We start from the raw sequence: 24,237 nt of genomic DNA, 5'->3' as shown, positions 1-24,237 counted from the left end.
CCCTACAATTAAATAAAGGACTGGGGGATGCGTTGGGCCAGGGGATTTTGGGTTTGTCTGGAGCAAATTTGATCACAATGGGCTCTAATAGCAATACACAGTCTGTTGGACTAGAGATTAATAAATTTATTGGTCAGTTTCTTCCTACCCCGTGTCTTAATAAGGTAAATACTGTACCCTTTTCTTCTTTTGGTGCAGGTGCGACTCTGTTCGAAAAGTAGGTACTTAAGCCAGATGGAAAAATTGTGGGAGTTAAAACGAGAGCCAACCTAGCTTTTGAAGGAGAGGAAGTCCAGCTAATCAAAGGTGTCCTGGACCTAGGTAAACATTCTGCCATTATTTTTAGGGGTGATGCTCACCAAACATTACATAATTCTACCGCTAAGCATGATATAGTTTCCAAATATGGGTTTCCTTCAAGTGCCAATGATAAGAAAATAGTGGGTAATCTTAATGCTTTTCGTGGTGGTTGGAAAATTAGTAATGTTTTAAAAGGAAAGGGAAGTCGATTTAAATCTACTGGCAATTCCCAAGTTCCTTTAACTGAGTCCATGGAGGTGGTAGCAGATCTCCTGTTTTCTCAGGTGGTGATTGAATTAGAAAAAGGACCGTAAGGAGCAGCAGCTTCGAATATGAATGAGGGTTCTTCCCATCAACAGTAAGGGTTTGTCCATCTTATTTTTTTAATTTTATTTATGAATTTTACGATTGTTTTCATGGAATTGTCAGAGGTGCGCTAACGTTAAGTTTCCAAGAATTTTTCGTGAATATAACATGGATTATAAGTCAGATATTGTTAGCTTATTAGAACCGAAAGTTAGTTGAGTAAAAGCCAATAACATTATAGCAAAGTTGGGTTTTCAGTGCTCTCATCAAGTTAAAGAGATTGGATACTCAAGGGGTATTTGGTTGGGATGGAAAGATTGCATTCGGCTTGAGGTGGTTCATAGTCATCCTCAGTTCATCTTGACTCACATATGGTCTGTTTCTTCTACTCTACCGGTTCTTGTCTCTTTCGTATATGGGAGTCCTAATCGGCAGAAGTGAAAAGATCTTTGGAAGGATTTGAGTATGATGATTCTGTTAAGACCCATTCCTTGGATTGCTATTGGAGATTTTAATGTTATTTTATGTCCTAACGAGAAATTGTGGGGTAATTCTAGTGGGAGAAGGTGTCCTCAATTTGGTGATTTTGTAAACATGGCTGAGCTCCAAGATTTAGGTTTTAAGGGCCCTGCTTTTACCTGGCACAGAGGAGGCCTTTTTGAGAAATTGGATCGTGTGTTGGGTAATGTTAATTGGGTGCGTAAATTTCTGAATTGCTTGGTTACTTATCTTCCGAAGATTAAGTCGGATTACAGAACCCTTCTCTTATCTGTTAATCCAAAGTCAAACTTACCTAGAGAAATGCCTTTCTAATTTTTGGCTAGGTAGGTTGAACATCCTGATTTTGAGAATTTTGTGGGTGTCAGTTGGAATTTTAGCGGGAATATGTCTGATGCTTTGACTAAGTTTACTTCTAAACTTAAGGATTGGAACAAATCAATTTATGGTCACATCATCGTTCGTAAGAAAATTTTGATCAATAAACTAACAGATATTCAGCGGCGCATGGATTCTCATGGTTTAAATCAGTTAGCTCAAACCGAAATGAGTGTTAGACAGGAGTTGAAAAATGTGCTTTATCATGAAGAACTCATTTGGAAATAAAAGTCGAAATGCGATTGGCTAAAGATGGGTGATCATAACACTAAGTTTTTTCATGCACGTACACTATAAAGAAGGAAATCAAGTCGTATTACTGTTATCCATAACTCTAGTGGTGATTGGATTTATGATACAGAGATCATTGAGTTAGTGGTGAACGATTTCTTTCAAAATTTGTATGGAGAGGTCCCTGGGCCTATGGGGAGTTTTCTTGCTAGTAGATTCCCACTATTGGACTCTATTGATGTGGATTTTTTGGGAAAATCTGTCACAAATGATGAGATTAAGACTACTCTTTTTGACATGGCTCCGCTTAAAGCATCGTGCAGTGATGGTTATCATGCCCTTTTCTTTCAAAAGTAATGGAACAGGGTTGGAGGAGTTGTCTATACCTGGGTGAAAGCGGCTTTTAATGGGGGAACATTGATTCTAATTTGAATAATACTTTGATTGTCCTCATACCTAAAGTCTCCAACCTGAAAAGTTTTGCTCAGTTTCGCCCTATAAGTCTTTGTTCTGTCTTTTATAAACTGATCATGAAGGTAATAGCTAATCGTTTCAAATGTGTTTTTCCTAAAATTATTACATAGGAACAAGTTGGATTTATTGCAGGAAGGAACATCATAGATAATATTATAATTGCGTAAGAGGTGGTTCATTCTATGCAGAGTAACAACAAGAGGAAGTGGATGGCAATCAAGATTGACTTCGAGAAAGCCTATGGTCGTGTCAGATGGGACTTCATTAAGGTCTCTCTCAAGGCAGCAGGTATCCCAGAGTATCTTGGAAATTTGACTATGTCTGCTATCTCTAACTCCACGATGCAAGTTTTGTGGAATAGAGTTTCATTGTCTAAATTCAGGCCTGCCAAGGGTATTCGTCAGGGTTGCTCACTTTCTCCTTATCTATTTGTGCTTTGTATGGAATGGCTCGGTCATTATTTTAAATCGACTATTTCTAATAGTATGTGAACCCCCATCCGTTTGTCACATTCGTGACCGACCCTCTCCCACCTATTCTTTGCAGTTGATTTAGTCATTTTCAGCAAAGCAAATTTGGAGCATGGTAGGATACTCAATAAGATGTTGGGGGTTTCTGTGAAGTTTTCAGCCATAATATTAATGCTAGGAAAACAAACATCTTTTTCTCTAAATGGGTGGAGGAGTCTATGGCTTACTTGATCAGTTCCACACTTGGATTCCAAAGAGTGCAAGATCTTGGGCACTACCTAGGAGCTCCTGTTTTTCATAAGAGAGTCACGAATAGTAACATGCATTTTGTGGTTGAGAAGGTGCGTTGAAAGTTGTAGAGTTGGGATGCTAGACAACTATATATTGTCAGGCGGGTGACTTTAGCGCAGTCAGTCCTTATGTCCATTCTTAGCTACTTCTTGTAGTCCATGATGATTCCTAGATCAATCTATGACAAGATCGAGATTTTGGTGAAAAAATTCATTCGGGGTTCCTTTGAGGGAAAAAAAAGATGTCTTTAGTTGGGTGGCATTTTATTTGCCAACCCAAAGAGTGTGGTGGTCTTCGGATTAGAAAACTTCAAGATCAAAATATATCATTCCTGCTGAAGCTTGGGTTTAATATAGTTTCAGATAATGAGCCTTTATGGGTCCAAGTAATTAGGTCGAAGTATCGGTTAAATGATAATTTTTTAGATTGTATTGCACGAACTACGAGCTCTTTTCTTTGGAAATCGCTCTCAAAGTTTGGCCTTTATTATAGGAAAATCTAATCTGGTCTGTGGGAAATGGTGATAGAATTAGATGTTGGACGGATAATTGGGTTCCGAGGGTAGGACCTTTGATTCAACTTATACCTGCCAATGTCAATATTGATTCTGATTGTCTACTCAATGAAATGGTGAATGAGAAAGGTTTGTGGAACCTAGATCTCTTCAAAATCTGGTTGTCGGGTGATGTGGTACAACGTATTATGGGTATCCCTCCTCTACACCCTTTTGAGGGGAATGATAGAGTTGGTGCCATACCTTGACGGTTGTCAAAAGTGCTTATAGGATTTTGACAGAAGAATCTTGGAGTGCTAAAGATGATAAATAAAAGTATGCATGGAAGTTGCCAGGTCCTCAAAGGGTTCATTTTTTCTTATGGACAGTTCTGAAACAAAGACTTCGTATCAATGTGGAAGGAGTTAAGTGGGGATTAGCAGCTGATTCCTCTTGTCCTTTTTGTGGTCATGCTCCGATAGATATTTTACATATTCTTAGAGACTGCACAACCGCTAAGGTAATCTAGAGTCAGGTCATCCAGGTAAGTCATCGAACGAACTTTTTTTCGAATAGTTTACATGATTAGATCTATTCTAATATGCAGGACACTACCAAGAGACACGAGGGAAGAGCCAATTGGTCGTGCCTCTTTGGTATACTTGCTTGGCGTTTATGGAAGAACCGTAACTTTTTTTATATTTCAAGGAATATCCTACAGTGTTAAAGTTTCGAGCAGCTAGGCTAAACAATTTTTTTCTGACATCAATGCTGATCCGAATGGCTGATGTGAGACTTACATTGGAGAGTCAGCAAGTGAGAAAAGGCTTTTGTTGAATATAGATGGTGCTGTTCAATTACATACTGATAATGCAGCTGTTGGGGGAATAGTGCGGGATGAGACTGGAGATTGAGTTTTTGGATATAATAGAAATTTTATAGAAATGTTCATTTTTTTATGCAGAACTTTGAGGAATTCTAGATGGACTTAAAATCATTCAACGTAGAGGTTACGATAAGGTGTTAATTCAATCTGATAGCTTAGAAGTTGTGAAAGCCATACAATGAAGTTTTTCTATTTCTTCGAACTCAGCTTTGATCAGAAGGATACAGAGCATTTTGTCCCAATAAGGTCAGAGGCTTTTGATATACATCCCTAGAAAGCAAAATCAAGTTGCAGACTGCTTAGCTAAGTTGGCTTTGGTCAAGAAAGAGGAGTTGGCAAGTTTTAGATTCTCCCCTTATAGTGAGTTTAGCTTTTATTGATTCTAATAAGATAAGGGATTTTGTTCTCTTCAGAATATTTTTATGTAATTTAGACTAGTAATTATTTATTTCACCAAAAATATATATCTGTGAATAAGATATGAATATCGAAATAAAAAATAAAAATATTATGAAAATATATAAAAGTAATTTAATTTTATTCTATAAAGGCTAGTTCTCAACCCACTTTAAAAATTTTAAAATTAACCCTTTAAAATTTATAAATATATATATGGTAGCCAAAATGTGAAGTGTGAACGCATGACTCTTTCATTGACTAACCAGATAAGCGTAGATATCTAAAAAGAAAAAAAAATCTTTAGTTTGCTAAAACAATATATTAATTGAATTTTAAATTAAGTTAATCTAACTTACAAAAAATAGATATGGCTGATTTAAACACTTAACCCTATTGAATTAATTTAAATAGAGAAATTAGACATCTTAATAAATGAAATTCATTGAACAATAATTTTTTATCTAACTTTCATACTGTATTTATATATTTTATCACGCCATAATTGTATTTAAGCTATTTTATTTGGTATTAAAAAATTTGATATCTTTTTTGATCATTTTATTCTAAATTCGTCTGATATTCTCAGCTTAATAATATTTTAATATCAATAATTGAGTGTAAATTACGTCAATATTTATAATAAATAAAATTGGAATAAATTTATCTTCGAATCATTACATCAAAAAATTCAAATACATAAATTGGTAAAATTATACCATTTAACAATAATTTGTTTTATTGACTATGTATAAATTTTTTATTCACAAGGAGAATTTTTATGGTTTCAATTAAATTTAACAACATTTAAAAATGTTACGGATATTCTTATTTTATGCAGCCGCATCTAATGTGGCTGCAATATTAGACAAGGACATGAAATGTGGTCGGTAGCTAAAGCTAACTTTTGTTGTAGTGTCTTGTTCCCGATCATAGAAAGATTGTAAGGAAAGCCGAAAAACCCAATTGTTGCGGGCTTTCCGTCTTAAGCTTTTCAACTCTTGGTGGCTTTGGGACTTCATGCCGATGGAACTAACGAAGGATTTCAACCGTTGGATGGCGAGTTTCAGGGTGCTTTCCGACATGTTAGCGAAGCAAACTCGAAACCAACCTGGTTCAATGCAATGACATGAAGAACCAGGCGAAATGTTTATTTTAACATGGTAAACAATTTTCTGCCACAGCTCCATTTCCGCTTCGAACGTGTTGGACTTCAAAAGGTGTCTCATGTCGACCCAACAGAACAGCCCGGCATTGCTGTCTAAACACCTAATGCCGGCTTTTTCCAGGCCTGAAACCAGGTCCTTTTGTTGCTTTTGAAGCCTCTTGTGGTTCTCGGCCATGTATTCTTTCGTGAACTTCTTGTCGAGTAACATGGCAGAGAGTAGATATTGTGTTTGAGAAGAAACAAGGCCGAAACTGGACATTTTAGTGGCGGCGGAGACAACGACGGGATCGTTGGAGTAAATAGCACCAACTCGAAAACCAGGAAGACCCAAATCTTTAGAAAGACTGTATACAATATGAACTCTTTCCCAGACTTGAGTTTGATCGAGATTTCGATCTTTTAAAACTTCCATTACACTTACGAAGGATGGAGAGGTGAAAACAGTGCCGGAGTAAATTTCGTCGCTGATTAAATGAATTTGTCTGTCTTCAATGAAGTTGATGAGTAAATCCAATTCGTCTCTCGCCATTGTCGTCCCCAATGGGTTAGAAGGGTTGGTGATTAAAACCCCTTTCACTCTCAGCTTCCTTTTCTGAGCTTGTCGATAAGCTTGTTCAATGGCGGGTAAAGTGACTTTGAAGCCATTAGAACTCGTACAATGTATGGGTACGATTTCAACCCCAGTTCGCCACCTCAGATCTCTATCAAAACTATTAAGGGGGGAGAAAATGATGAATGTATGAGTGAATGACGCATGTTTTCATGCATGCATAAAATAAGGTATAAAGAAAGCAAAAGATATACCCTGGGTAATATGGCGTAGGAAGAAGAAAAGCGTCGCCTTGATCAGCGAGACAAAACATGAGAGTTTCATTGGCGGAGGTTGCACCAGCAGTGAGAACTACATGATTTGGGTCAAAACTTACTTTGTTTCCTCGGATTTCACCCATGAAATCAACCAATGCCTGTTCATCAAAATCATCAATAACCCAAATATTATCTTCTAATATGTTTATGGGATATTTTTTTTTAATTAGCTAAGCTTACCCTTTTAAATGCAGGGAAGCCATTATAATCTTGGAAAAGAGCAAGCTCTTTGAATATGGATATCCCATCTCTCTTCAAACCCAGTGCGTCCGGGTTTTTCATCAGCCATGGTTCAAGAAGATCCAAGCAGAGCTACAAAAAAGAATCCATTAAGATTTGAGATATCAAACTCAGTTTAAAAAAAGAAAAGAAAAAGAAAATCTCGTTACCTGATTTTCTGCAAGACCCATCTGGATAATACCATTAGGGTTGTTGACTTCATTGTAGGGGTTTTTCTCATATTCCTGCCATCCTAGAAAGTAAGAAGAATCTTGCCCATGAGTGTTACAAGTGGCTTTCCGTGACAATAACCCCATTTTTGGCCTCTTTGAGCTATAGAAAAATGGAATTAAAAAGCTCTAATATAAGCTCCTGTTTAGATCAATAGTAGCCAAAAGAAGAACAAAAATAGAGAAAGAGAGGGAAGAAGTGTAAGTAATGGTGAGGTCTGCTGCAAATGGAGATATATATATACATGCATAAGGCACCAAAGTTTTAAAATAGGGCCGCATTTGACTATACTGATTGGAGATAGAAATAGAGAACTAATAAATGACAGGTTTTTTATGTATTTACCAAACAGCAGATAAGCTAATTATTTTATTTTGGGCATAACAATAAAAGATAATTATATTATAAAATTTTAGAAGATAATCTATTTACTATTTTTTTTATAGAATATTGTAAAAAAGTCTAATAACGAATTAAGGGGACAGAAGCGTCCGCCTGCACCCATTAGCTTTTATTTTTATATAATAATATATTGAATATAAAGAGAAAAATAATTGTTTCTACCACACATTTCCATTTTCATCTACATTTCTTTTTATATAAATGAGATATGAAAAGGTTACGGAAATCCCAAAAATTAAAAACAATTTCTCTTCTTATCCAAATTATTTGTTTGTCCTATGGAGGAAAAAGGAAAAACCAATCCAACCCTCATGTTCAAGATGTCCTTCATCTAGCCGCCGCTTTGAAATTTTCGGATTGAGTTACGACTCTTTTAAATATTACATTTTATTATTTTAAAATAATAGATATACTATTATAATTAAATTAAAAAAATATTCATTATAAACTTTTTCAAAAACCTAAAACTTTTTCTCTCTAAGTGGTTTGATTGTCTTTTCCTTTTCTTTTTTTTTTTGTCTATTGGCGGTGTTAGCCTCGAGCCTAGCTACCACCCACTTTTTTCTCCTGTTTATCAACCCTCTTTCTCTTTTTTTTTTCATTCACTCCAAATATCTTCTCTCTTTTTAGTTTACAAATTTATTTTTTGAGTATTTCACAAGTTATAATAAACAGATGACGGAGTCTATCATCATTAAAACACCACCGACTGTTTTTAGAAAGTGGGTAATTTTTCGTTGATTTCTTAATCTGTTTCTGTTTTGAGAGTATTTTAGAATAATAAATTATTTCATGAGTCGGTTTGGACTCGTGTTGTTAAGTTTTATATTTTTTTGTTTGTTTTTTATTGTTTAATAAGTTTCACTTTTAGAAGTTTTTGTCTACTCTTGTAGTACTCTTTTTACTCTTGCTTATGCATGTAGTCTTGCTTTTGCAAGTAATTTTAGTGTTGGTTTTGTCATCGTCTTCTCTAGTTTGGTGGATGCTCGATTCTTTTGTCGATTTATGCCCCCGCTTTAGACCATTCGGGGATGGTTTTCTAATTGTATTATGTGTTTGCAATCACTCCTGATATGTTATGCTTGAGTTGTGACAGAGTCAATTGTCAAACGCGCCATAATGTTCTATTGATGCTGAAGCTGAAACTTTTGTTGTGTTAATGGAGCTTATCCTTCAATGTGTACAACGGATGTTTGTTTTTTTTTTCTTAAAATTATATGAGAATTAATAAATTTCCCTCTAAAAAATATTCATTATATTACCAAACTTTTAATTGAATAGATTGAAATTCAAAATCATCTTATTTATTTGGTTTATTGATCATAATTAATTCCAAATTTTAAAAAGAATATTCACTTTAATCAAACCAAAATTGATCCATCCTTCCAAAAAAAATTTTAAGAGCTAATAAAAGTGAATGTGTTTTCATAGCGTGTAAGTTGGGTATTTTTAATCATGCAACATCCAATATAACAGCCTACTTATACCCACATTGACTTTTATTTGACCAAGTGCCTCATTTCATACAACATTGATTCTGTCCATATATTAGCAAAATTCACAAATGGTTTTCAAGTAATGGGCAGCAGTCAGTGATTATATACATACACACTATTAAGTTTTTTATTACCAGACACTATTTTAATTTAAAATTAATTAAATATCTAATAAATTTTAATATAAATTTATTTTAATCAGGACGAGATTCAAAATTTCACATTTCAATTAAAGTTTATTTTTCTATAAACTTTTTACATAATAATTTTTACTCACATCAGGTATGTTTATGTCACAAATATATTTATTAAAAAATCAAATGATGCTTTGATTGAAATGACAAATTAAAAGTTTGATATATATGTGTCCTAAGTTCAAATCCCGTTATGATATTATTTTTATTAAAAATGAAAAGATAAAAAAATTCTAAACCCTAAACGTCCTTATATTAATATTTGTTATTTTGTATATAAAAAGACATTTTACTAATATCTCAACTTAGTTGTTGTCCGGTGACCCGTGACATTGATATATGGGTTAATTTAAATATAGAAAAAAGTGTGTTTACTAATATCTCAATTGAATTATGTTAACTCGTGACACTAATGTAATGAAGTAGTTAATACAAATATAGATAGATATTAAATTATGACACACCTATAATGTCGGTGAAATTTTTATGTAACAAAATTTTAAAAAATTATATAAGATTTTGTTGAGATGTGACGCTTGTCTTGTTTATACCATAAACAAGTAGATTATGGCATATTCATGAACTAGATTAAGAAGATAAATATATTGATATAAATAGCAAATGAGGTGTTTAAATCTCCCATCAGTTTGCAAAGAAACCATGAGAGGCGTTTCAATGGCGTGCCCGTAGAACCTTTAAAAGGTTGAAATGAAATTCCATTAAGTATATACATATATAAGTTATATTACTTAGGGTACTTGAGAATAATTTTGTTAAAATTGAATATCAAAATTTGCAATTCCTTAATTTCACTATTAAAAGGAAAGTCTGTACATTTTTATGCAATTTCATAGATACCAGTGATTCATAAACATAGCAATACCAGTAATTAATTTATCATTAACTTCATTAGTACATTTTTTTTAAGTATTTGTGTTGGATATTTTTTCTTAAAAATATATATATCAGACATATATTTGTATCCGATATTTATGTTCAAGCAATTATAATTAATTACACTTTCTTATTTAAATTGAAACGAGTTCGAAAAAACATATCTCTAACCCAAAGCGGGGACAATGAAAGAACAGCAAACAAGCCAGTCATGTGACCGAACACTATCTGCTTTGGTGGTTTAGGACTCAAAACCTTCTTCACCACATGCCTAGCGAACATAGTTGCATCCGTTGCCTTTGAACCTTGCGAAGCCCTGGCCCGCTCAGCAATCGCCTCCTTGAATTCCTTATAAAGTTTCCAATCATGGTTTCCCAGCCTCTCGAGGCTAGAGTTTCCGAAATTCGACCTCACAGAACCAGGCATCACAAGCACCGTATCGATGCCAAAGGGCCTTAATTCAACTCGCAAAGTGTTGGTCATGGCATGGACTGTAGCCTTGCTAGAACAATATGACCCTGCCCATGGTGTCGGCACCTTCCCAACGATGCTCCCTACATTAACTATAACTCCCCGACGCCTCGACGCCATGTGAGGCACAACTTGTTGCACCATTCTTAGCTGCCCCAATGCATTGATTTCCCAAGCTTTCCTGATTGCATCTAACGGAAGCTCGGCTAACGGTCCGGTGCTTCCTATACCAGCATTATTTACAAGCACATCAATGTGACCGTACTTGGATATAATGCCGTTCACAACTGATGATACGCTCTCGTCTGATGAAACATCAAGCTCTTCCATTTCGATTTTATCAGAACCGAAATCTAGCATGTCATCCTTGCGTCGAGGGATATCGGAGGCAATGACCCGGCAATCCTGCTCAGCAAATGCCCGGCAATACTCATATCCGATGCCACCTTTTGCACAACCGGTGACTAGAACAACCTTTGGTTCATGCATTTTAGGTCGTGTTCATATTCTTCTTTGATTATATTAAGAATGTTTCATTTATAAAAGATTGTTGGTGAGGCAGAATGTCGGATACGACAAGGCTTTGCTTTTCTTGTTTATTTCATAAATCTAGATGAAGAATATGCCTTAACGCATATGCTTGCTCAAAGCAAATTGGCCGGCAAAATTAGAGCTTCTTAGCTTGTTAGCTTATATGCATATAGGCCTTTTATCTTTGTTTTTTAACATATATAAGAGTTTATCTTCAACACCTTTTTTCTTTCCACATAACGCAACCATTAAAAAATTATAATGCAATTCAGATCCAAAAATCAAGGATTCTTCTCATCTCATCTCTTGAAATCTTACGGGAAGCCCAACTGAAAACTTAATCAACGGCCTAAATCATAGTGCTGGTTTGCCAAAGCATAAATGGCCCTAAAATAGACCTAGCCTGGCCCATAACTCATAAGCCTTATCTGAAATTGCATTGTTGTTATTATATGCTGTTGGTCCCTGCACTTGTATAGAATTGGAGATTTAATCCTTATCTTTAAAAGTTAAAATTCAATCCTCCTAATTTTTCAATATAAAAATCTTAGTTCAATCATTATCATTGTTCGTACTTTTTGTCAAAACTTGTCAATTTATCATGTTTGATTTTTTTCAATCATACTAGTCTAATCCAAACTTCAAATTGACTAGACTAAAATTTTTAAATAAATAAAAAAATTAATATTTATCTCTTTAAATACATAAATTAAATCTTAAATTTTTTCAAATTACAAAGACTAACTATATATTTTAACTTATTATTTTGTAATTTAATTGACCCTTAATTTTTTTTAAAGGATTTTACAAGCTCAATTACTAGTGCGTAATTTATATGGTGAAACTTAAACTCACACATATATGAGAAAAGCCCAAATATAACATTTGTGCGTGATAAATTAAACATACTTGTTTCTAAGTTCATATGCAAAACCTTATGAAAACAAATTAATATGTTTCAGCCCCTAAACTTTATCACTTGATAGCATAAATTGAACTTTCTTTTGATCAAGGTTTTCATAGATTTTCTTTCTCCTATCATAACATGCTTTACATGAGAAACTGCATATATCAAACTATCCCAGGTAGGATTTCCAACATTATTGAAGGCAATATTTTGCAGCCTGGATTACAAATAAGATGTGTTCGGAACGATAACCCAGAATTTGCAGCATATACCGATATCAGAAGCCGGCTTGCCTAGAACGATCGAAGAATATACAGCATAGGGAACACTTCATGCAACAGGGGTTTTGCAGCAAACATCAAAGATATCATCTAGGGGAGCATGATCTCCGGTCCCTTTGTCTTTTCGTGCGTACAACAATTGTTTACCTTTGAATACGAACATCCCTCCCTGATAAAAGAACCAAATCAAACCTGAATGATCAGCTGGTTAATCTTAACTGAAACACCAATTACGAAGAATGTTGATGCAAATTCTCAAACCTGTTGTAAGACACTGCTTGTATCATCTGGAGTTGCTTTGATGGTATAGTTTTCCATAGCTTTCTTCACTTTGTCAAGTCTTGAGAACACCTTTGCCTGTACATACATATGAAAATTTATACGAATCAATTAATGAGACATCGTCTCTCGATGAACAACAAAAGTAACTCCTTATAGCTGAGAATGGAATTTACACTGGCCGGATTGAAAAATGTGCGCCCAAGACCATAGTATAAACCCAGAACATCATATGCCTGAAATTGAAGAGATGTTCAACACTTGCAATCACAAAAAGAGGGAAATTCAACTAAATGAGCATGATTAATAAGTAAAACATATCTATGAGTGTCCTGTGTTTTACACACATCTCCGAAACATATCTAGACACTGGTATAAGGGTATTATCCTCCAAAGACCCTCCAAATACATGGAAATCTTGATAAATATTGAACATATCTATGTCAGACACATATGCGCACCCAATACTCAAACTCAAGATGTAAAACCAGCAACACATTACCTTACGTTCAGGATCAGCATATAGGGAGTCCATTGGAAATGGTACCTGCAAATTCCATGAATGCAATTGTTAAAGAGGACATGGGCAGATGCAGAAATTCACGGATGACTGAGAGTGCCAAGTTTTTAGTAAGAAAGAAGATTCACACATTTGCATAAGAAAGAAGATTCACACATTCGTATCTACTCAAAAGATGCAATTGTTACATTTTTAGTAACAACCTATCTGATTAATCATATGAGAATAAGAAAGATGAAAAGACATTTCAAGTGTTTAAACTCTATGTTACTTAGACTCAAAGGTAAGTATCGGATATGGGATCCGGCACAAGTTCACCAAAATTTTCTAAGCTTTTTCATATATTCGAAGGATCATACCTCACATCTATATCCAAATATGGATGGTGTAGGAAAACTGAATAGTCCGATAACCATAGGTTAAACTATTCTATCAAAGCTTCTTAGATGTTAAAGCCTTGAAAGTTGACAACATATTTCCAAATTATGTAACATAAACGATTAAGGGAAACCCTGACGAAAAGATTAAGCACGAACTGCTACAAACAGCTAATTGAGCAAACGAGTTAGACTCAAAATTCATGGTCTCCCATTTAAAGCTTTCATAAGTTAGATTGTCGAATAGACTATGAAGAACTCAAGTAATGGAAAGAAAAAAAAAAGTAATGGAAAAAATATAAGTACCCGCTCGGCAAGGATACGAGCTCTATCAGGAGTACCAACCCCAACAGCAATTAATTTCACACCAGCTGAGTCGAATTTTGGCTTTGCTTCTTTCAGAGCTGAAGCAAGTTCCCAACTTCCAAGAACAAGTATAATATAAATTAATCACTTAAAAGACCCAACAGAAAATCTAGTTTCTTAAATTAACAAAGATGGCTCCTAAATATGTACATATATACCAGCAAAAGCATCCGAAATGCCTCAAAAATGCAACAACCGCTACTCCCTGAATCAATATTAAGCTGCTTGTTAAGAACTTTGGGTTCCCAGAAATTATTTGTTTTAAACAAGAGGGATCGAAAATTCAAGCATAGAAATAAGTATTATTACTACCTCGTTTTGGTCCCAGAGGTCTTTGAACAGAACGGGTTGACCCGAAGCAGTGAAAATGGTAACGTCGCTGAGCATATCGCCGATGTTGGTGGGGAATTCAGCGGCAGAGGAAGAAGAGACTCGGGCCATGAAACGAGAGTTACCACCGTTGGCGTTCAAAGTAATATGTTTGGTGGATTTATACGTAGCTTTCTTTGGAGTAAGGAAGTGAGAAGGAGAAGAAATGACTGTAGGGAATTGGGATCTTGGAGTTGAATAACAGAGAAAAATCCTTGAACAAGTCATCATCGCCATAGATTTTTGGAGTTCGTTATTTTTTTCACGGAGCAATGAAAGTTAAAGCAACCGTCGAAGGCGGTGTATCGCGTCTTGTATTCGTTATTTACGTGGAGGAAGTTTGGGCAATATGTATGGTGGATGTTTTTTTTTTTGGGGGGGGGGAACAACCACTTCCACAGTTCCACTTGACCATTTCTTTCTTTGGGTGATCGAAATTCTGAAAATAAAAATATAAGACTTCTTTTATTTAATTTCCTTTAATTTCACATTTTTCATTTTTATTAAATTATACTTTTTTTATAAATTTATAAATTGATAAGTTAGGTTTTTATATTAATATTGTAAAAAATAAGGTTTAACTTATAAATTGACATTTAAATATTTTTTTTCATATTTTGGTATTTAAATATTTTTTTATACAAGTGGTACTTAATCTATTTTCTTTTTCAAGTTGATACTTTTCTTAGTTCAACCGTTAATCAAACCATTAAGTTTATTTTTTATAAATACTCATAAATATCTCTTTGATTTTTTTACATAATTATAATTATAATTATAATTTCAAAAAAGAAATGAAAAATCACACCATTGATTTATAATTTTTTAAGTTTTTAACATAACTATAATTTTATAAAATATTTTTATAATATAAAAATAATAATTAATTTTAGAAACTTTAAATTTTTTGATAGTTTTAGAATTCTTAATTAAAATTTCAAAATTATTATTAAAAATGTTATAAAAGTACTAAATTGAATGTTTTAACTATAGTTTAGGGATCAAATTGGATATTGACTCTTGAATTAATGTGACACATCACTTTTCCGTTAAGGCTATAACGACCATTAACAGACGAATGACCAAAACGTTATAAGTCGATAACGTTAGTGACTAAAAAGTAACATTTCATAATTTAGTGAAAAAAAAATTTCACCAAAATTTAGTGAACATTTTTATAGTCTCGCTCCTACCAACCCTTTCTTTCTTCTTTCTCATTTACTCCTCGTATCTTCTCTCTTTTCAGTTTGTAGATCTATTTTGTGGGTATATTTTTTGTATTCACAAGTTGTAATAGACAGATGACCGCGCCTGTCATTCGCTAAAACTCTACAGAACACCAGCAGTTTTTTCTTAAAAAGTGGGTGACTTTTCGTTAGCTTCTTAGACTATTTTTGTTTTGAGAATATTTTAGAATAATAAATGATTTCATGAGTCGATTTGGACTCGTGTTGTCTTAAGTTTTATATGTTTTTTGTTTGTTTTTCCATTGTTTAATAAGTTTTCAGTTTTGGAAGTTTTTGTCTATTCTTGTGGCACATTTTTTAGTCTTGCTTATGCATGTAACCTTAGTTTTACAAGTAATTTTAGGAATAGTTTGGTTGTCGTCCTCTCTAGTTTGGTGAATGCTTGACTTTGTCGATTTTTGCTTGTCGCTTTGGACCATCTGGGGTTGGTTTCTTTATCGTATTAAGTGCTTGCAATCACTCTAGATATGTCGTGCTTGAGTTGTGACAAAACCAATTGTTAACGTGCTATAATATTCTATTGATACTAAGGCTAAAGCCTTTATTGTGTTGATAGAGCTTGTCATTTACCATCTACAACGAGTGTTTGTTATTTTTTTTCTTAAATTGTATGGTTTCATTAATTAAATGAATTAATGATTTATCTTTTAAAAAATAATGTTAATATAAATTATATAATGTACCAAACCTTTACGAAAAATACTTTAAATGCCAAAAATGGAAAAAGGACATACTTGATATGTAAATTAGATAATAAATAAATATGAAAATATAATTAAAAGGGTTGAATAACTTATATTAAGATGGCACCAATGAAATAAAAGCCATATCACATTAAAATTTTGGTATATATATATGTAACAACTCAATTTTTTAGTGGTGTTAGAAACAGTGGTTGCGGGTCATCAAATTCGATGAATAAGTCCATAAATATTAAATATAATATTTACGAGTTAATTGTGACTTTGAAAAGGTTTTTGATTTGATAATTTATACTATTCCGAGGATTAATTAAGTTTAAGTGGTAAAACCCTAAGGTCAAGTGGTTTTAGAAAATGAGGTATCGAGACCTCGTTTCTATAAACTGAGCCGTAAATATTTTTATAATATTTAAAGAGTGCCATTAAGGTGGTATTAAAGTTTTGTTGAAAAATTTTAACGTTTCGATAGTTAATTAATTAAAAATGACTAAATCGTAAAAGATATAAAATTTGATCGCTATTTGATTTGAGTGATTAAATGGGTAATTGAATAAAGGAAAAGGGACTTAAATGGTAATTAGACCATTCAAGGTGTTAGTGGAAAATTATGGGCTTGAATTTGAGGTTTATTTTAATTATTAATCAAGGTTTAAATGGTAATTTGATAAATTAAATTATATTAAAAATAAAACAATTATACTATCATCTTTGTTCTTTAGTTTTGCTGAAATTGGAGAATGAAGGAAGCCATGGATGATAGCTTAAACATTCGGCCAAGTCCTCCTTTGCATGTTAGCTAAATTAGGGTTTATTTCTTTTAATTTTTATGTTTTTGATATCGTTTTAACTAGGTCCAGCTAATCCGTACCTTCGATTTTGAAATTTTTAAAGATTTTGAATGTTTCCATTGATGAAACTTGTGATTTTATATGTTAAATGATGAATTTTAAATTTTGGTTGATATTTAAAAATATTTTATTAAGTGATTTTTGATGATTTTTTCAATTAGAGACTAAATTGTTAAAATAGTAAAAGTATAAGGACTTGATGTGAAATTTTTGTAATAATGTGCTGTATTTGACGCCATAAATATTTGGATAGGTTCAATATTGGGTAAAATGGTTAATTTGCATGTTTTGGGCTTAGGGACTAAATTGCATAAAAGTAAAATTTTAGGGGTAATTTTGTAAAAATGTAAAAATATCAAATTGCATGAAATGAATTTTTTTATTGTCTAAACTAACATATTGAATGAAATTATTAATTTAGATCGAGATCGGGTGGAAAATCAAGGAAAATAGAAAATTACCAAAATGCCATTAAATTTTGGATTACTGCAATTTAGCCAGGTAAGTTCGTATGAACTGTATTTTGTATAATTTTGATTAAATTTAATGTTAATATATGATTATATTGTGATTTAATCAATATATATTAGTATACAATTTACCGTGTTATGAAACGATGTAAATCCAACGACTTTTGACGATTACCGAGCCCCGTTTGAACCTTAGGATTTCGTAGGATACAAATGACATGTCATTAGGGATTACTGATTTCAGCTCGTGAGAGCTTACCAATTCTCAGCTTGAATGAGCTTACCGATTTCAGCTCGAATGAGCTTACCGATTTCAGCTCTTGAGAGCTTACCGATTCTCAGCTCATATGAGCTTACCGATTTACAGCTCGTGAGAGCATATCGATTCATAGCTCATATGAGCATACATGTACAAGAATTGACGGATTACAGTTTAGCACACTATGTGTGAGCTATCCCAAGTATCCAACGATATTCTGAATGGTTCAACGGGTAATATTCTGATCTGAAATGGTAAGAATTCAATACGGACTATTACAGGGACACATATGAATTACATGGAAATGTTGTTACATGGTATATGGAAAATTGAATTGGGTGATACATGTATAAGAAAATTAATCAATTGTTGTGCTTATCCATGATTATTGGTTTATATATGTATTTACATGGCTAACATGTGTTGTTGTTTGATGCCTAGGCATGTGCCAAGCTATTGATTGAATGGTGCTATGTTTACTTATAAGTTGCATTGAAATGGTAAGTGCTCTAATAGAAATATGCTTGTGTTCGTGAAAGAGTGGTAAGGTTTAAATTATGTAATTTCTTGTGAAATGGTTTATCATGTGACAAATTCCAAAAGGAGTTATATTTTAATGCACTAGCTTGTGGTTATGATTGAATGATATGCTTATGTCTTGTGTGTTATGCATATGAAACGGGTGTGGAAAGGTAATGAAATAGTAAGTTCATACCTGAAGTATAGAATGATGAAAAAGGGAATGATGAATTGAATTGATGTTGTTATTTGAGCTAATGAGAGTAAATGCAATAGAAAGTAATGAAATACAAATGAAAATAAGAAAATTTGAAAGGGTTTAAAGTTTTATAAAGTCCTACTATGTTAGGGATGATATTTATATGTGACGCTGTGAATTTATTCACTTTGTGAGTTGTTGGATATGGTTTCGTGAACCTTGCAATATTGTTATATGATTATTCTTGATATGTATAAATTTCACATTTGAAATGGATTGATATGAAAAAAGTTTATACGAGCTTACTAAGCATTCATTACTTACGTATATTTTTTTCGTTACTTTTCAGATTATCGGAGATCTATCACACTATCCAGCAGTTATATCGGTAGATTTCGATATTTTGGTTAAGGTTATAATGGCATGTATAGGTGAACTTATGGTTGATGATTAGTTGAATGTTAATTGATGTGTTTGGCATGTATATGTCGTTTTAGGTGATATAGCCTTGGTACATTTGATGTCTGGTTGATATGTGTTAATTTGATAATGTGTTAAAGCATGTTTGAACGGCCAAAATGATATATGATGAATCGACCTCAACATGGTCAAGATATGGTATGCCTTGGAAAGGTTTTGAATAGACGTGCATGGTTGAAATATGGTTTGTATACATGTTGATTATTGGAACCATCTAGATATGGTTAGATTTGTGTCATTTAGATGGCCTTGATGGTTGGAGTTGATATGGTCATTTGAAGTGGTCTTTTGAATAACCAAATTGGTATGTGGCCAATTATGGTATAACTTGGTATGGAATTAAACTATATATATATATGGATGAGTTATGGTTAATTATGTATAAGTTAGATATATGTATATTTGAGATGCATAATAACTATATGATGGAAGTTCAAATGGTAAATAAAAATGTATATTATAAATGGTCTTTTGATATGTTTGAATGTGGTGAATTGGTATAATTGTTATAGATGACATATATGGCTATTGGTGCTAGATGTAAAATGGTAAGTTTGGTACTTTTAGTGAGAAATTTGATAGGTAAACAAAGTGGTAAGTTATGACATAAGTTTAGTTATAAGTTAGTTGAACTTTTGGCCAATTTATGTATATGGATATACCTGTTTAATGATTGTGATTGAGGCACTTTTTGGACACATTGGTTGTATGCTTATTTACCTTAATTGGATAGCTTGTTATGGCATGGTTTGGTGCACTTTGGAGTGCTTGATTACATGGGGTAAATTGGTTATAGGTGTGTGCATGAATGAGTGAGAAAAATGAATTGGAAATGGCTTATTTTTCGTCCACACGGTTAGAGACACAGGCGTGTGTCTCAGCCGTGTGTGACACACGGCCTGGCGACATGGCTGTGTGTTCGCTGTAGGTTTTTAAATGTTGCATTTCGAGAGTTACATGGCCTGGCACATGGGTGTGTGGCTTGGCCGTGTAACCCAAGTCAGAGAGTTACACGGGCATGGACACGGGCTGGAACACGGTTGTGTATCCCTATTTTAAATGTCTAATGTTTAATGTCTACACGGCCGTGTGACCCCTGCGGTTTGAAGGTTTTCATCTTTTTTTGAAAAATTCTAAATGTTTCCGATTTAGTCCCGACTTGTTTTCAATGTGTTTTTAGGGTCTCGAGGGCTCATATAAGGGACGATATGCATGTTATTGTTTGGTTTTGCTATGATTAGTGATATGAATTAAAATGTTTAAAATTTTTGTTTATTTTGAATTATAAACTCCGGTAATGCTCCGTAACCCTATTTCAGCGGCAGATATGGGTTAAGTGTGTTACAATATACATCCATATAGAATCTTTCACTAACTCAATTTTAACTCATAATAAAATAAATAATTAAAAGATTTTAAATCTTTTAAACTCGCAATAAAATAATTGGGGCATCCCCTTACCTCCGATTCCCTTCAAGAGAAAGACTTGAACCTCAATTTTTACACAAGACATAGGAAGCTTAGATATATGATCCCTTTATTTTTCGAACCGCTCTTCATATATATATATATATATGCATACACCGATCTCCTATTGTCAAATATTTCGATCAATTTATTGTTTTCTAATATTCAGACCGAAAAAGCTAACGTTGTTGTGTCGGAACACATCTGTTTGGTTAATCTCCACTCTTTTTATTTTAGTATTGGTATATTGTTTTGTGATAGAGGGGAAGTAAAGGTGTCATTATAGTTGGCGGCTGGGATATTTATCCTAACCTCAGCTTTTGTTGTAAAAGAAAAAAACCCAGTATGGATACATACATATATATAGTTGAAAAAGATATATTAAAAAACAAAAAACCCTAAAGATGTTCAAATGTTTGTGTAAAAATTAGAAGGTTAGATTAGATTCCTTCTCTTGGAACACGAATGGAAAAGTCATCAATGGAGAAGGAATGCTGGAATTAATTTTTTTAATTTTTTATAATGAATTTAAAAGAATTAAAATTATTTAATTTATTTTATAAATAATTTAATATAAATTAAATTGAATTAGAGTGGAAATTCTATATGGATGGATGTATAATAAAAATTTTATATGTTTAAAAGCTGATGACATAATTTTATTTTGTAGTGTCTAAAAATTAAAATTTTTAGAATCATTCGTATATAATTTTATATGTTTTTCTAAGCTTATTTTCAAATTTAATATTTTTATTCAAGTTGTTTAATAGAAAATTTAAAGAAATTATTTGAGAAAAATTAGGTTGGAAAGAATATGTCTGAAAAAGACTAGTGAAGAAATTATGATTTAAAATTTTATAAGCTTTGATTAATAATAATAATAATAATAATAATAACACAACATACCCTATAAATAATGGGAGTAAATAGAGACAAAGGGAGACTTTGTGAGAATCCAATTCTCACATCTCCTCATAACTTCATCTTTAGTTGGTTTTCTTTTTTATCTTTGATGTTGCTTCTTTGAATATATTACTTAAAATCTATATTATTATTTAAATTTTAGAATAAATTGAGTCAATTGAACATCAACTCAATTAAAAAATTATAAAAATATCTTTTCATAATAAAAATAAATAATATTATTCGAGAGTATTTTAATCTTTTCACTTTAAAAATAATAATAAAAATATGCATACCAATAAAGCTTTATATTTTGACATTTTTATACATTTTAATTTTATTATGCACATTTTATTACCTCCATAAGTTATATATCTATACTATTATTTAATCCCTTGATTGAGTTGGTGCTATGAGCCAACTGGACACCAACTCAATTAGTGAAATTACGAGAAAATCCCTTCATCAATTTTAAACCACACATTTCATTGTTTATTGTATATTATTTTTAAACAAACATTTATATTAAAAACATGGTTTCCACATGTATACGCACATAATAAAATTTTTAAAAATAATAATGAAATTTTAGATATTTGAGAATAATAAATTAATTTAATTCATTAGAAAATCAATTTTAAAATCTAAAAAAATTACCATTTACATTGTTTTTATCCCATAACTTTACTAGCAAAAACTAAAATGTTCTATCCATTTAATATTTTTTTATGTCTAATGCATTATTAGATATTCAAGTTTGATATTTTTTTTATATTAGTGTTTCTTTTAGTCTAATGTGGTACTTATATTTAGTAAAAATGATATATTTTCAAATTTAAATGTAGTGATATTATATTTTACTGTTTAATTCAGATTTTAATATTGATTTGATGAAAATTTATAATTAATTAATAACATTAGCAATTAACTTTCATCAAAATTAAAACACTAAGAACCGAATTAAACATGAAAAATTAACAATATTATCTTCGAATATCAAAATATATAACTGTCATTGAATAGGGAAAAAAATATTACCACATTAAACAAACAAACCAAATCTTAAATGATATAAGAATTTTTTATTTTTATAAAAGAACTAAATTTTTAACTTTTAAAATTATGCAACAATAATGCTAAAACATCTAAATGCTAGATATACTTTCAAACAATTGATCACACATTATTTATGAAATGGAAAGGTTACAAAGTTAACAATATCGAATAAGCATATAATATGTAAAATTAGATAGACAGGCCCCCTATTAATAACAGGGTGAAATTATAGGTACAATTCTAAGATCAAGTTTAAATCTTGAAAATAATATTATTGAAAAGAATAGTCACGAATTTAAAATATAAATCGTAAAATGAATATGTAAAATATCAAAAAAATAATGAATATTACATATTTAATATTGTTTAAGTAGAATCAAATTTAGAGATAAAATAAGAGGCGCTGAAGATTGAATTATAGGACGTTTTGCTATGCTTAGGTGAATCTAACATTTTAGTAATAGAAGCAAGGAAGATGAGATTGAAAATCGTAAATATGAGACAATGTAGATGAGGATAAAGGAAAAGAGAGAGAGATGGAATGTGAGGAAAGATAATGCATCTGGCTTGCCTCGGCTTGTAAATGTTGTCGCATGGTACCTCATTATACCAAAATGACCACAAGCTCTAATAATTCGATATATTAACAAAATGGATAATATAAATTCTAACATACTTATTTAAATCGTATTCATAATAATAATATTTTGTATAGAATATTAATCCATTTTATATAACTGTGTTATGTAAAAGATTATCATATTTTTGTTCATCCAGGATTAGTTGACTAGACACTATTTTTGTTTATAAACTATTGCTTATGAATTTTAAAGCACTCAAACAATAATTATGAGTAGTTCAATTTAAACGTCTTTAATTTGATATCATAGTGTTTCTTGTTAGTCACGTTGGAGTGTTTATTTTATGTCTCAGACACATTTTATCTTTTTTATTTAGAAATATCACCATTTAACCACTAAAGAGATAATTTCAAAATTTCTCAATCAATTTATTTATGAACATTTTGGTTCCATTATAGGTATGTTATAATGTTTAAAAGAGTTCAACAAAATGGTAAGTCTTCACGAGAAACTTATTATCGTTCCATTTAATTCTAGGTGATATGATTCTTGTTGATGAAGGCTGTGAAATATATTTGTACATCAACTAATTACCTCATGAATTAAATTTTCCAATATTTCACGCTCATATTTGTTATACTTAACGAGGTGCTACTAGTTTGATATATCTTTGTGCTTTGTAAGGTGACCCGTGAACTAATCAATGAAATAAACAATTGTGGCCCACTCCAATAAATATGGGAGTAGATATGTCTATTGTGACTAGCGTTCAGTTCATCCCAATCATGAGAGTTCCCTTTTAATTAAAAAGTAAAACTATCACGTTTTATAAGCATATTTTTGTATCAATACCTTAAAATATCTCATTATTGAATATTGGAATAGAATTATAGGTTGTTTTGACCATATGTATGCTATAGGAAGGACTTGACATCGATCAACGAGAAATCGACTGGCAAGTTAATGAAGAGGTATGTCGATAATGTATTCACATTCAATGAAATTAAATAATCCTATTGATGAATATAAATGTATTTGTATATTTTGCAATTTTAGTAGATGTCGTACATGGACAGTATGGTATTTGTCATTATACCAAAGACTATTTTTCAAGTAGCATGCATTTTTCTAGGCACGAGTTCCCATCATTTGTTTCCACATCGTGGAGTGGCAACATCCTAATCGGGTAAAATGCTAGTTTGGGTTCATGCA

At 32.1% G+C, this 24,237-nt stretch overlaps 3 protein-coding genes and 1 long non-coding RNA gene across 5 annotated transcripts; 1 reads left to right on the top strand and 3 right to left on the bottom strand.

Moving 5' to 3' along the window:
- The first annotated feature begins 172 nt into the window (after positions 1-172).
- On the top strand, positions 173-4,787 carry LOC107914350 (uncharacterized). 2 transcript variants are annotated; one of them, XR_005919693.1, is made up of 2 exons: positions 173-658; positions 2,376-4,787. It is a non-coding gene; the product is annotated as an uncharacterized lncRNA (long non-coding RNA). The 2 variants fall into 2 exon arrangements; XR_001688792.1 differs by having other exon boundaries at positions 173-2,249.
- Positions 4,788-5,495: 708 nt separating this feature from the next.
- Positions 5,496-7,300, bottom strand: LOC121222422 (1-aminocyclopropane-1-carboxylate synthase 9). Its single transcript, XM_041103155.1, has 4 exons — positions 7,148-7,300; positions 6,939-7,070; positions 6,696-6,856; positions 5,496-6,601 (listed from the first exon to the last, which is right to left on the bottom strand). The coding sequence occupies exons 1-4, from the start codon at positions 7,292-7,294 to the stop codon at positions 5,557-5,559; spliced, it is 1,485 nt and encodes a 494-aa protein (XP_040959089.1). The 5' UTR covers positions 7,295-7,300; the 3' UTR covers positions 5,496-5,556.
- Positions 7,301-10,239: 2,939 nt separating this feature from the next.
- On the bottom strand, positions 10,240-11,164 carry LOC107916015 (short-chain dehydrogenase ptmH). Its single transcript, XM_016845183.2, has one exon. It carries the CDS (start codon positions 11,152-11,154, stop codon positions 10,315-10,317), a length of 840 nt encoding a protein of 279 aa, XP_016700672.1. The 5' UTR covers positions 11,155-11,164; the 3' UTR covers positions 10,240-10,314.
- Positions 11,165-12,184: 1,020 nt separating this feature from the next.
- LOC107914349 (thioredoxin-like protein AAED1, chloroplastic) lies at positions 12,185-14,736 on the bottom strand. The gene is made up of 7 exons (XM_016843244.2): positions 14,239-14,736; positions 14,085-14,131; positions 13,867-13,981; positions 13,166-13,210; positions 12,840-12,899; positions 12,646-12,741; positions 12,185-12,553 (listed from the first exon to the last, which is right to left on the bottom strand). The coding sequence occupies exons 1-7, from the start codon at positions 14,530-14,532 to the stop codon at positions 12,434-12,436; spliced, it is 777 nt and encodes a 258-aa protein (XP_016698733.1). The 5' UTR covers positions 14,533-14,736; the 3' UTR covers positions 12,185-12,433.
- Between the last annotated feature and the right edge of the window lie 9,501 nt (positions 14,737-24,237).

This window comes from Gossypium hirsutum, chromosome D10 (assembly GCF_007990345.1).
Source record: "Gossypium hirsutum isolate 1008001.06 chromosome D10, Gossypium_hirsutum_v2.1, whole genome shotgun sequence".
In the NCBI taxonomy this organism is placed as follows: Eukaryota; Viridiplantae; Streptophyta; class Magnoliopsida; order Malvales; family Malvaceae; genus Gossypium; species Gossypium hirsutum.
Note: the sequence above shows the minus strand (reverse complement) of the source record. Positions and strands in the feature narration are given on the sequence as shown.

Coding starts and splice junctions, on each gene's coding strand:
- LOC107914349 (XM_016843244.2), bottom strand. CDS start 14,532: ATGGCGATGATGACTTGTTCAAGGATTTTTCTCTGTTATTCAACTCCA. Junction 14,132..14,238: donor ACCTCTGGGACCAAAACGAG/GTAGTAATAATA, acceptor ATATTGATTCAG/GGAGTAGCGGTTGTTGCATT. Junction 13,211..13,866: donor CTCGTATCCTTGCCGAGCGG/GTACTTATATTT, acceptor TGGAATTTGCAG/GTACCATTTCCAATGGACTC.
- LOC121222422 (XM_041103155.1), bottom strand. CDS start 7,294: ATGGGGTTATTGTCACGGAAAGCCACTTGTAACACTCATGGGCAAGAT. Junction 7,071..7,147: donor TGGGTCTTGCAGAAAATCAG/GTAACGAGATTT, acceptor TCTTTTTTGTAG/CTCTGCTTGGATCTTCTTGA. Junction 6,602..6,695: donor CCTACGCCATATTACCCAGG/GTATATCTTTTG, acceptor CCCCCTTAATAG/TTTTGATAGAGATCTGAGGT.
- LOC107916015 (XM_016845183.2), bottom strand. CDS start 11,154: ATGCATGAACCAAAGGTTGTTCTAGTCACCGGTTGTGCAAAAGGTGGC.